The following is a 14,183-nucleotide window of genomic DNA, read 5'->3' as shown; positions in this document are numbered from 1 at the left end:
TTGGCCTCTGCCACTGAATGCCTCCATGCATTAAGCTGTGCCCTAGCAGTGCAAGAGGACTGCATGAGCTCAGAAAACATGTCATCGCGAGTGTGGTTTTTTTCACCTTCTAATCTGCGATAACCTCATGGACGGAGATGATAGGGGAGCGTAGAAACATTCTACGCTCTACAGTTCTGGGGGGACTGCATGGTCACCCATGCTGCTGAGTTCGCCATGCTGACCAAACAGGAAATGAAATTCAGAAGTTCCCGGGGCTTTTCCTGTGTACCTGGCTAGTGCATCGGAGTTCAAAGTGCTGTCCAGAGCAGTCACAATGGAGCACTCTGGGATAGCTCCCACAGGCCAATAGTCGATTTGCGTCTGCACTACCCCAAATTCGATCCAGCAAAGTCGATTTTAGCACTATTCCCCTCACCAGGGAGGAGTACAAAAGTTGTTGATTTTAAGAGCCCTTTAGGTCGACGGAACAGGGTTGGTTGTGTGGACAGTCATTTTTAAATCAACCTAATGTGGCTAAATTTGACCTAACCCCGTAGTGTAGACCAGGCCTTAGCTTCCTGTCCACTAGTGGGATGTACTGACATGGAAGTACAAGTAGACTTTGTCTGCAGGGATAGGGATGTGAGAGAAAACATCTTGCTTCTTCCAGATCCCCTGTGTGGTTTAAAATTCATTGCCTACTAAGTTGTAAAAGTAAATTGCTGAAAGTGCTTCAGTTTTGATTTGTTAATATTATCAATATAACCAAAAAAGGTGGTTATGATAGGGAAGATTATAATGTTGATAAAAATATGAAATAGATCATAAATAAATTGGCAACACTGCACTTAATGGTAGTGATCATTCTGTTTTCTTGTATCGGAAACCAATATTTTAAAATATTGAAAAGATAATGTGGCTGAACTGAAAAATGAGACTGTTCTAATTTTGTAAATGTTTAGGCCTAAATAATGTTAGGCATGCATTCACTCTTCCTATTGTTCTCTATTTTCTACTGGGAACTTTTCAATGTGGTACTACCTTTTTTTTAATAATAATTTAAAAATATTTAATTTTTAATTTACAGAAAACGTATGTTTCAGAAGCGCTGGGTTAAGTTTGATGGAGACAGTATTTCTTATTACAATAATGATAAGGTAAGCATCTCTGTGTGTGTGTGTGTGTGTGTGTGTGTGTGTGTGTGTGTGTGTGTGTGTGTGTTTTAAATAAGTATGTTTTGGTCTCCTACCATTTAACTGGAAAGGTAAAGTGCAGATGAGCTATGCTTACTGTAACATAAAAGAATTCAAAAATAAATAGAAACAAGTTATAAACAAATACTAATTTATAAATAGTATTTTCACTTGCAAAATATTAGGATGTGACACTATATTAAATGTTTGAAGATACTGTTGGGATCTTCCGCTAATATTTCTTTTTTTCTGATCCCCTTCCTGACCTTTCCAGAGAGGTATTCTCAGAACTTCTGCTTTTTTTGTAGAAGACGTGTACTGCAGAATATCTGAAAAACTGAACAAGATCATGCAAACCATACTGCGGGGATCAAATTCTATTTAGCTGATGGTAGTGACTTTTGTCCTGGCTTGTCATGGCAAGCTGAGAGCATGATGGATAAGCAGTGATAAGCTTGAAAAAGGGATTGAATTTGGCACACATCTTTTTTTCATTAATCAGTGTGTGATTTCTGTTCCTGATTTTAACTTTCTTCTGGGAATCGCCATATTGAACAAGACTGACTAGCTTTTATCTGAATTGGCTTGTATATAAAGCCAACAATATTCTAAGCTGTATAGTGCTATGCAATTGGGGAGTGGAAAGAATTTCTTCCTGACGCCCACTGGCTATTGGCTTATACTTCCAAACCTGAGAATTGATGGCTGCTAAACTTTTGCCACAGTTAATGTAAATGAAGCAGCTCTTGTTACTCCCACTACTGTCCTGTGTGTGTATGTGTGTGTGTGTTGTCTTGTGTTGAAAAATCTTATTAAACTATTTGTCTTGGCAACTGTGAATTCCATAGGTAAGTTATCTTTTGATATATGTTGTACAAAATAACTTTTTACCCATTTTAAATTAGTTGCATCAGCTTTTCATCAAAAGACTTCTTGTTCCTTGATGAAAATTGGTTATATAGGAGTTTTATATAACGTTTCACTCTACTACTCTTCCAGATCACTGCTAAATATATTGAACACTATCAGTTCCAGGACTCATCCCCTGGGTACCTAGATATTTTGTTGCTGAAAGTTGGCCATTTATTCCTGTTCTTTGCTTCCTATCTCTCAAGCAGTATTCACCCACAAGAGAACTACCTCTTGCCCTATGGTTCACAAGATCCTGATCTTCTTTTAAGTAGAAGAAAATGAACTGAACTAACCTCCAGACCAAGACACACATTTGTGTGTGTGTATGTGTGTTGGGGCTGGGAGTGTATGGATATGAGTTTATTTGAAACATTGAGAGCATTTTCTGGCAAAGAAACAATAGGAGTGCCTGGCTAAAACAAAACACCAGTGACCAAGGCCATCTCTCTTTGCAAAGGCTGTGACTTTTCTGAAAGCTATGGTGGAGACCAATAATCAAAACTCCTGTAGGGGCTTTATATTATGATTATTTAGATCCTTAAGAACAAATGAGAAATGTATAGCACAGAATGGTCTGATATACTACCAGGGCATAAGGACTACACTGAAGGGGATAAGGAGATTAGACAAAAGCTGAATGATTTCTTTTCATGAATCTTCACCATGTAAATTAACTGGGGGTAAGGGAGAAGGCCTACCCAAGATTACTTTGTTACACTCGATGTAAAAGTAAGGCATGATCAGGGAGATGGAGAAAGTGATAAAATAATTTCAAGATTCAAATGGCAGTGAATCACTAGTCCTAGATGGCATTCACACAAGGGCAGGAGCTGACGAAAAAAGTAAAGCCACTAACAATATAGAGAATTCAGCATTTGACTGAAGCATGGTCACCATTGTAACTAATGTATTGAAGAGAAAAGGCGCTAAAACTGACTTTATTATCGATTATTGAGCCATACATCTGTACTAGGTAAAACAATTAAAAAGATAACTGAAGATAAATGCTTGGGATGAGAGCCTCCCTGCCACTTCAGCCCTTACTACATTTGGTGCAGGAATGGGAGAAGCCAGTCATAAGGATGCCTTCTGAGGATCCCTCATAAACCCTAGCATAGGTGCGAATGTGTTTTGAGGAAGGCAATAAGGAACCTATAAAAGCCTGACTTAACATCTCTTTAGCCCCCTCTTCTTCTCACCCTTGGATTAGGGGAGCATGTTTTTGCTGGATACGTATGTGAATTGGCCACGTGACATAGTCATACTTATGCGAATAATTGCGGAGCCTGCAGATTTCTAACTACATGAAATACCTTGACAATGAGGAGTCCGGTGGCACCTTAAAGACTAACAGATTTATTTGGGTATAAGCTTTCGTGGGTAAAAAATTCACTTCTTCAAATGCATGGAGTGAGAATTACAGATGCAGGCATTATTATATTGCCATGTGAAGAGAAGGGAGTTACCTCACAAGTGGAGAACCAGTGTTAACAAGGCCAATTCAGTCAGGGTGGAGGTGTCAATACCAAAAGAGGGAAAATTGCTTTTGTAGTGAGCCAGCCACTCCCTGTCCCTAATCAAGCCCAAATTAATGGTGTTAAATTTGCAAATGAATTGTAGCTCTGCAGTTTCTCTTTGAAGTCTGTTTTTGAAGTTTTTTTGTTGCAGGATGGCTACTTTTAAATCTGTTGTTGAATGTTCAGGGAGATTGAAGTGTTCTCCTACTGGCTTTTGTATGTTACCATTCCTGATGTCTGATTTCTGTCCATTTATTCTTTTACGTAAAGACTGTCCGGTTTGGCCAATGTACATGGCAGAGGAGCATTGCTGGCACATGATGGCATATATCACATTAGAAGATGTGCAGGTGAATGAGCCCCTGATGGTGAGGCTGATGTGGTTGGGTCCTCTGATAGTGTCACTAGAGTAGATATGGGGACAGAATAGGCAACGGGGTTTGTTACAGGGATTGGTTCCTGAGTTAGTGTTTCTGTGGTGTGGTGTGTAGTTGCTGGTGAGTATTTGCTTCAGGTGCGGGGGCTGTCTGTAAGCGAGACAGCCCCCCCACCAAGGTCTATGAGAGTGAGGGATCATTTTCCAGAATAGGTTGTAGATCGTTGATGATGTGCTGGAGAGGTTTTAGCTTGGGGCTGTACGTGATGGCCAGTGGTGTTCTGTTATGTTCCTTGTTAGGCCTGTTCTGTAGTAGGTGACTTCTGGGTACCCATCTGGCTCTGTCAATCTGTTTCCTCACTTCCTGACCTGCCCATCTACTAATGTGATATATGCCATCAGGTGCAAGCAATGCCCCTCTGCACTGTAGTATCCGGGTTCCTTTCAGTAGTGTATTGAGCAGCATGACTAAAATCTGTCATGTGTGTTTTAACCTCTCACCAGGTAGAAAGTTGTGTGTGTAGTGTTTCTTGTAGGGTTTTGTTTTGAGATTTAACTGCAGGCTGAGGATAACAGTGATAAAACGCAGTGTTTTATTGCCTGTAAGCCCACAAGTCACTTTTAATAGTTATTCCTTTATTTTAAAAATGATCTAAAGAGTTTGTGTATATATAGAGTCTTCTCTTCATGGTGGTGTTAACTAGAGTGTGGATAACTCAAACTAACACCTCCCAAGTTAACATAGCTCGGTTGAGAACAGTCACACTGCAAAACAACATTCAAGAAACACAGCGTGAATTTTATTAGCTGCACAGAGTAGCTGAATTTCTCGGTCCAGAGCACTTGAGCTTTAACCCATACCCCTCACAGGGCAGCTTGCTCAAGTTTAAAGCACCACTTAACTTGAGCTAGAGATTTTTGACGGGTGTTGGGTTTAGGGAAACACACGAGTTATACCTGGAACCAACGCTGCAGTGAAGACAAGTGTTCAGTGTGTTCCTCTGTGCAATATCTTCAGAAATCAGGTTCTACTCTGACAGAGAATGTTTTCTGTATTTTAAATGTCTAGTTTCATTCTGTTTTTCACAAATACTAACACAAATTAATAATAAGCAAATCCATATTGTGAGGTGCCGATCTAACCAGTTTTATGTAGCTACTGCTAGTCCTCGGCAGCTTTTAACTACAAACCGCATTCACAGAGGTATACTAACGCTGCGTAGATGCTGAGAAGTTTAAAAATATTTCTGTATTTTATCTTGGAACACTACATATGCTAAATTGCCTTGTCTGCTTCACTTTAATTGAGAATTTGCAGAAGGTGAAGGAGTGAGAAGGAGAAGTTTGCCAAATGGCAAATAAGTTAAAAGAAAACTAAAGGGGTTGGGGGGAGTGAGAGAGTTGTATGTTTGACACCCCCACAAACTTATACTCAGTCCTTCTAAGCAGCAGGGTCTTACCGAGTTTTCTGAACCACTTTTCTCTGACCTTGTTCAGCAATATCAAACCAGTAGAGTGGTTCTCTTTTAATACGTACACATTTTTCTTTCTCTCATACCCGAATATAATATATAAAGAAAAATGTCCAATTTCCTGCAAGCAGTCTCATTGACCTTGATACTGTTCTTCACTGAGCCACTGATGCTGCTCATTTCTTATACGTACATAGGTTTGAGCAAGCTAGTGTGGTGAGAGCAACATCCTGTGTGGTTACATCCTTAACTGAGTGTGGTTAAGCGGAGAGAGTTTTATAAATGGAAAATGCAATCTGAGGCTGCTTTTCAACTACCAGATCTGCATGTTTTTTTGCCTCAATGTGCTGTCTGTTTTTGATGTAAGGAACTACAATTCCACAAAACCTAAATTATAGTAAAGCAAAAATGTTGGTATGGTAAGGTTCTCATTTCAAAAGTCTGAGGAGCTGGGACATATTAATTAGAGCTGTACTGAAAATGATAAACCCGTTTTGTGTATGATTTCAGAATCTGATTTCATTCTGATTTGGAATGAAAACAAAAAATATAAAAATTATATGCAAAACAGAATGCAGATTATTATTATTATTATTGAAAAGTCAAAATGGTTTGTTTTGATAGTTTTGAAACAAAATTCTGCCTACTGAGCTGAAGGAGAGCTGGGAGAACTGGCTCCTGGCTCAGACATTGCTTTTAGAGTTTGGGCTACCAAAGAGCCAGGAGCCTGGAAGCCGGGGCCCCCAGCAGTACTCCAGGCTGGCTGCTTAGGACCCAGCCAGGCAAGCTGTCAGGGAACCAGGGAAGGTTCTGCCAGAGCTGTGTCTGGGTTCTGTCAACCTAAATCACAATCAAACCACCTCCACAAAAAGGCTAGATTTTGATGAATCTGCCCTCTCTGACAGAAAACCATTCCATCTGAGAACTTCTGACCAGTTCTGATATTAATATGAGTACTTCTGGTGGGGAAGGAAATAGCGGACTCTTTCTCATTTGATTGCTTATTTAGAAAGGTTTCTGAATGGCTCGGAAATAGTCCTGATCAGAAAAGAATATTTTTAATACTAGGCGTTTATTTCCTGTGCATAAGAAGTAGCTATTGACAAACGATTGATAAACTATTCCAGTTTCATTGTATTTACAGTATGTACAGAATGCAGCTGGATGTTAAATTGATTTTGCACCATGCTAAAGCTTTACTTTTCACTTTCCTATCAGCTGGTACATGCTCAGAACTTGTCATTGTTCCAACAGTCATTGTGTCTACCCACCCTCCAACATGGTTTGCGTTTCCCTATCTAGAAGCCAGATGAGCAAGCTCAATTCCCTCAGTCCATTGTGGACTTTCAGTCTCTTTGTGTAGGAGCTTCTTGTGCTATACCAGAGGGTCTCTTCCTCTCAGACGTTGTCACAGAGTCCCCGGGCGATGCTCTGGAACTGCTCTCCACAAAGCCAGTCCGGACTTTGGGGAGCCTCCTTTCCCTTGGAGCAGACTGTCTTCAGGGCAAGAAGCTCACTCGGATTTACCTTCCTGGGTCTGACCTTGGAGCATTCAGCATATGCCCCTCCGTGCGCTTCCCACAGCAAGTCCGCCCAGGTGGGGTCCTGGGGAAGCCAGAGGGTTCTGCACCCCTCACTTGGCAGTCAGACGTGATTCTTAGCCAGCCAGTAAAACAGAGGTTTATTAGATGACAGCAACACGGTCTAAAACAGAGCTTGTAGGTACACAGAACGGTACCCCTCCGCCAGGTCCATTCTGGGGCCCAGCGATCCAGACAACCCCGTCTGCACTCACTTCCCATCCCCAGCCAGCTCCCAACTGAAAAAACCCCTCAAGCCCCTCCTTTTTGGCCTTTGTCTCTTTCCTGGGCCAGGAGGTCACCTGATCTCTTTGTTCCCCTTTAGCTAACCCCTTGCAGGGGGAAGGCCCCCCAGCCATTTGTTGCTAGGAGACAGAGTGCTGGCTATTTATGCATATTGGCCTTTATCCCACCACCTAGAGACTTAAGAAATGCATAGGGGAAACTGAGGCACCCACACAGTATTCAGAGGAAACATTAAGAACAGTCCCACTTCGTCACAGATGTAATAGTTAATGTAACAGCAATTACTTGAACTTCCTTAGAGATTTAAAAACAGCCCATTAGTTTTGTTAAATGCGTTGATCTTCTAGTGAAAGAGTGAAGGTGAGCTTTCAGCTGAGGCAGTCTGCAGTAACTTTAATTTTGGGATATTCTTCCTGTATTGGGTGAGACTGTGTTAAAGTTAGTCATTTGCTCTTTCTGCTGCCTCAAATTGAGGTGAATAGATAAAACCCAAGCATAACAAGTCTAAATTCAATGTCATGACCATGTGAGTGTGCATGTTTACCTTTCAACTGTGGTAGTCTAATTCAACTGAGGGTGGCGGTGGGGGTGGAGGTGGTAAGTGCAGTTCAGGCACTCTGCGTGATAATCTTGTATCACATCGAAGCCACAGGATTCATAAGTGAGAAGGGTGTTCTGGGTAACTTGTGGCAGAGAGAAAAGAAGCATCTGTAGGATGTTAGTTTGCTATTAGTTGTGCTTCTGCTGCTCACATTTGTCCATCTCTACCTGCAAACACCTAGTAGCTGTATGTTCCAAATGTCTTGAGGTGAAAAAAGGGCTGGTTATTCCAACAAAGGATAAAGGCCCGGGGAAACATAACCGTGTAAGACCTATGTAAGTGTGCATAAAAAGAATGGTTTAGTGCATAGGGTACTGGACTGGGATTCTAAAGTTATGGGGTCAGTTCCTGGTTCAGTCAGAGACTTCCTTGGGCAAGCTGCTTCCTTATCTACTCTGTGTTCAGTTCCCCATATTTAAAAGTAGGGATTATATTTCCCAAACTCGCAGGGTGTTGTGATGATAAAATCCAATACAGATTGTGAGGCACTCTGAAATTATGTAGTGAGGCCCATATAAATATCTGGAGTGATAGATTTCAGAAGTATTTGTATATTGTCCAGCATATGTATATTTCTGCTATGCAACTCAATAGATTAACAATCTTTTGATTTATAAAAGTATATAGTAAGACACCTGCATAGCCTTCGACATAAAATACAAAAAAACCAATAAACTGAAAGTAGTAGTCAGTCTCAACAACAGCCCCAACACAACTAGGCCTTCACCAGTGTCTCTGCTCGCAATGCTGTCCTTTGGGATCCCTTCCTTTGCCCTCCTTCCTAAGGGCATTGTAAACCTGAATCTGTTTGACCTGTACTTCTGGACTTGGGGTGTCCAAGCCCATGCTTTAGTGTCCACTCTGCATTTTAAACCTTGGTTTACAATTGCTGGGCCTGGGTGTCTCAGCCATGCAAATGCTGGACTAGCCAGACCTTTTGATTTGGTTCTGAGGCTTGAGTTATGCCCTTGCTACAAAGTGATAGGGCTGGGACGCAAGTCTCAGCAGGCCTTGGACTCAGACCCACCTCCCAGCAGGGGCTTAGGCCCTTAGTCTTGAGTGCTTGCTGAGCTGAATCAGACATGTGTGGACGGTAGCGGGGTTTGGGCTCAAACCTGAATCTGGGTTTACAATGCAGTGTAGATATACCCTAAAGTCTGAGTAAATAGATACTCCTTGTAGTATGCCCCATATGTCAAAAAACCTGGAGTCTTTTAGATAAAGGAGGGGAAACTTTCCAAAGTAGAAGGCCCCTGATGGAGAACATTCTGCCACTTGCCTACTTGTTTATTTTTTTATTTTGAGAGAGCTGTAATATGAGAGTCATTGTTGATTGCAATACTGCCAGCATGGCACATGGGGGAGAGAGTCTCCCATGTAGGACGGCTTAGATAACACGCATCTAAGATTACCAACAAAATAACTAACTTGAACATAAAGGATGGGATGAACATTTTTATTTTATGTTATTTAATGGCTAGTTGGAGGGGATGGTTTTAACCATGAGCTAGGGTGGTAAGAGGAAAGGTAACATTTTAGCAATTTCTAATTGCAGAACTCTTTCCATCATCAGCCTGTCTTTTCTTGTATTTAGACCAAGTACAAGAACTTTCAGTCCCAAAGTCAATAGGAATAGAAGTGCCATCTCTAATCTGCCATTAAAAAACACATAGTCTTACAGCAGCTGTGTAGCTAGTCATAGCTACAGCACCAGTTCTGGTAATTGGGTTACCAAAGTCTTTCCATATATAAATTCCTGTTCCAAGTTGCTCAGAAGTTCCTAAAATTTGACCTTCATTAAAATTTGCCAGGTCTATTCTCTGCCCTGAAGGGGTGTATATTTTCAATTTCGGCAAAACGCATTTGTGTTTCTTGGTCCAAATGTGTTACCTGTAGGGGAGAGGAGAGAAACAGAGTACAAAGAAAAGTTATTTTTTAGCAAATACTATGAAATCAGAATAGTTGTTGATCATATTAGCAATCTGATAGAGTAATGCTGCTACAGTACCTAACATAGCCAGTAGATGCCTGCAAACACCGGAACATAATTATATCTGAGTGCCGTTAGGGCATCTGCTATTGGAATTTGTTACCTTATGATTCTATTTTGTGAACTGTAAAAAAAACTTTAATGTGGCACCCAATTTTTTCTGACAAATGAATAGCTACTGTGTTAAAATCCCTTTTCAAAGAAAATATAGCCTTAATGATATGGTTCTCTGTGTGTAATCCTTTATTTCATTGTGCTGACACACTAAGATTAAATTACCAAAACAGTAGTTCTTCACATAATTGTAGAAGTGTTTGCTTGAAATAAAATGCATCATTTTTATTGCATCATTATATTTTTGATATATTGCAATTGTCCGAACAGCCTTCATTGAATATATATGTATTTAAAAGGGAAAAACGTGAGACATGTAGGATGTATTTACATAGATCAGTAATACAGTGAATAAATACAAAATATATCTAGTGGGCGCTCAGCATTTAACCTTAAAAATGATACATTGAGTGGAGACACAGAGGATAATTTTATTATACAATGATCTAGGTGGAAAATTATTATAACTAGAATTTTTTTGTGGGAAATTGATTGAACCCTTTCTAGTCAGAAATATGTTGCTTTCTCACTTGCTAAATCCCAGTAGCATATTTGGGTTCTAATCAGAAGGCAGACTGACCCAAGCATAGAGGGGTTGGAAGAACCCAAGCTCTGAAGCCAAGCAGTTTTTTAAAAGTGCATTCTAGATCAGGGGAGGGCAAACTATGGGCCACATCCGGCCCACCAGCCGTTTTAAGCCAGCCCTCAAGCTCCTGCTGGGGAGCAGGGTCTGGGGCTTGCCCCGCTCCATCCAGGGAGCAGGGTCGGGGGCCCCTCCACGTGGCTCGCGGAAGCAGCCACATGGCCCCACTCCAGCACTGCAGCCAGGGAGCAGGGTCGGGGGCTCCTCCACACAGCTCCCGGAAGCCGCGGCATGGCTCCCTTCTGGCTCCTATGCACTTCATTGGCCCCCTCCAGCACTCCAATGGAGAAGGGACATGCCGCCACTACCAGGAGCCATTTGAGATAAGCACTGCCCAGAGCCTGCACCCCTGAGCCTCTCCCCACACCCCAACCCCCTGCCTCAGCCCTGACCCCTCTCCCGCCCTCTGAACCCCTCGATCACAGGCCAGAGTGCCCTCCTGCACCCCAACCCCCTCATCTCCAACCCCAACCCAGCCCGCACCCCCAGCTGGAGCCCTCACCCCCCCCCCAGCCCAGAGCCCCATTCCTCACCCTGAACTCCTCATTTCTGGCCACACCCAGAGCCCACACCCCCAGCCAGAGCCCTCACCCTCTCCCACACCCCAACCCCAATTTTGTGAGCATTCATGGCCCACCATACAATTTCTATTTCCAGATGTGTCCCTCGGGCCAAAAAGTTTTCCCACCCCTTTTCTATATACTACTATCCTATCTGATTTTCCTGCATATGCACGTGCTCTCTCGCTCTCTCACTGGAACTTGAATACCTGTGATGTGTGATCCCATTGGTGTAAGGGATGGCTTGACCTTTTTGTTTAAAAAAAGCAAACAAAAAAACTAGAGTCGTGCTAAACTCTGGTAGGCTTTCTCCATCATTCCCCCTCTATTTTTGGCCTTCTTGTCCCAAACACTGTTTTGGAGTCAGAGACCACCAACCCCACCAAATTAGAAGTATTAGGACTCCCAGACATTTTGCCATGTTAGGGAGAAGAGAACATCTGATCCTAGAGGGAGGTTTCCTGGTTCTTAATTCTTTCGTTACTGTTCCTGCTGTATGGTCCCTTCTATCTCTGTCTCCATTCCAATCCCAGGCTACAGGTAAAATCTATGCGTCTCCTGTTCTCACTGACCAACTATGTGGAAAATACCTTCCTGGTGTTATGATGTCTGGGGGAAAAAGCTGACTTGGTTCTTCCCTGACACTGTTCAATGAGTCAAGTTTATCTGTGTAGCTGATGTTTCCTGAAGTCCTAGAGATACCCAAGACTGTGGTAAAACTAGGGTAAATTACAGTTGTCTACTGTCAGGCTGACAGTGGCATTTTGGAATACAGAGTTTCATGTAATTGGAGTTTATAAAATGTGGTTTTACTGTATATTGGATAATGTACCTGTATGGAGTCAAACTCCTTCTAAGAAAGGGGCAACTGTGGATAGCTACATAAGGGTGAAACTGGTGTTATGTAGCAAATTCTGAGGGGGCAGAAGTACTTTGGTAATCAATATGACTTATCAATAATGCAAAAGACTGAATTAATATGTGAACTTTACAGGCATAATGGCATAAATCGGAGTAGAACTACCTACAATTTTATGAAGTCGTATTAACTATTTTTATTGTTTTTGATATAGGAAGTTTACTCTAAGGGAATAATCCTGCTCTCAGCGATAGTTACAGTCAGAGTCCATGGGGAAAATAAATTTGAAGTTGTCACAGCTCATAGGACTTTTGTCTTCCGAGTGGAAAAGGAAGGTAAGCAGAGCACATATTTAAATGACAACTGTTAGCAGATCATATTGGTGGCTATAGGTAAACAACATTCCTAAAATCAATGTTTTTGTGTGCATGTTGTCACTTCCAGAAAGGTCACTGGGATCCAGCTATCTTGGGCTCATATGTTGTAGGTTTTTGTGACATAACTTTATTCCAAACTCCATGGATAGGTTACCTCCCAACTAGAGGAGAGACTGTTATCAACAGTCTTATGATTCCGAAGTTAGTCTAAAGGCCAAGTCATTGAGTCCTCTGTGCAGTTCAGCCCTAGGACTATTTGACGGTGATTGTCTTAGCCTGAGTTTTTCATTTACTAGAACCAAGTGCCTTTCCCATAGCCCAAACTGCCTATATTAAAGGCCTACTTTCCTAAAGCAAATTTGTGATTTAATCAGATCTGCTGGAATATGCAGATTGTTTTATGTTGCTTGGTCAAGTCTTTGATGGACTTAATTGATAGAAATCCCAGTTTGAAGTACTGTATTGGTTAGAAAAAAAATAAAGGGTATTTTCCAGCAGGTTTTTTTTTTCTTTTTTAAGATGGCATAAAGCAAATTTTTTCTGGGTATTCTTTAACATTTATTAGAGCTACTTATAATCCCTGTACTTTCAGCCATCTGCTCTGAGTGACTGTTTAGTATAAAAATGACAAAGAGCAAAGTGAAGTTGATGGCTTGGATGTGGAGATCGAAGAAATCTGGCTTGGGTTTTCTGGTGCCTTATATTTAATGTCAAACGTGCAGTGTTTCCAATGAGGTTTTTGATAGTGAATAAGGTTAAATTAAACTAGAGGCCATAGTAATTTCTTGTAGATATTTTTATCAACCTGTAGAGTGTATTATGCAAAATCAATACCAAAAAGTGTGTACAGCTTGAGTTATTTATGAAAAATCCAATAAAAATGGAATATTAACTAGAATTTATTTATTTATTTACAGCAGTGTACACTAGCACCATTATAGTTAAAAGTCTGTCAGCATTTCCATTATCAACTGCAATTTTTTATGGGGTTATAGCTTGGCTATAAACATTTGCTCCAGGCTATAACTTTGAGTGCAGTATTCCAGCCTTATCAGGTTTGGCTCAAATCATGTCAGGCATTTTTACATTGTTGGCTGGCTTCAAAATAGATCTGCAATTTTTTTTAAAGATATTTTTGTTTTTTGTTTTTTTAACTGTTGCTCAAAAATATTTTCATTGTAACATGAAATTTTGTAGGGCCATAATCTGCTTTATGTACTAATGCCTTTGGATAATGAGAAAACAGATCAACTATTATTTTTTATTTATATGTTTTTTTAAAGTGTTCCTCTGTATGCCCTATGACAAACTTTTTATATGGGGTACAAATTATATTTTCCTTAAATGTGCAACCCTCCCTAGACAGAACAGCCTGCTTAGGCAGCTGTTGATTTACTGTTCTAAGTAGGTTTGGGACAAATAAAATGGTCCATACCAATAACTAGAGCCCTTTGAAGTATTCAGTAATGTATACACCCAAATTCCCTTTCCCGTATATGCACAAACTATTCTTGAACCAATCTCAACTTGCATGAATTTGTTCATGACTGAAAAATATTCAGGGGATGTTTCCAAGGGTTCCTGCCATTTGTGGCTTTGCATAAAGAATTCAAGAGCAGGATTTTCAAATATATTTCCGTCTGAGGCTTGCTTGTGAACGCTTCGCTGTGAGAATATCAAAGCATGAATGCGCTTTCTTTTTGGTCACCTAAGTCACATGTTGTTGTTTCTGTTTCTGGATTGGTAGACCATAATGCTTGA

At 41.0% G+C, this 14,183-nt stretch overlaps 1 protein-coding gene across 1 annotated transcript in view; it reads left to right on the top strand.

Moving 5' to 3' along the window:
- ARAP2 (ArfGAP with RhoGAP domain, ankyrin repeat and PH domain 2) overlaps positions 1-14,183 on the top strand; it is a 214,000-nt gene that overhangs the window by 48,308 nt on the left and 151,509 nt on the right. Inside the window, exons 7-8 of the mRNA XM_054030499.1 lie at positions 1,070-1,139; positions 12,260-12,380. Coding sequence (XP_053886474.1) covers positions 1,070-1,139; positions 12,260-12,380 — 191 coding nt within the window. The remainder of the gene's footprint in view (positions 1-1,069; positions 1,140-12,259; positions 12,381-14,183) is intronic.

This window comes from Malaclemys terrapin, chromosome 5 (genome assembly GCF_027887155.1).
Source record: "Malaclemys terrapin pileata isolate rMalTer1 chromosome 5, rMalTer1.hap1, whole genome shotgun sequence".
Classification (NCBI taxonomy): Eukaryota; Metazoa; Chordata; order Testudines; family Emydidae; genus Malaclemys; species Malaclemys terrapin.
Note: the sequence above shows the minus strand (reverse complement) of the source record. Positions and strands in the feature narration are given on the sequence as shown.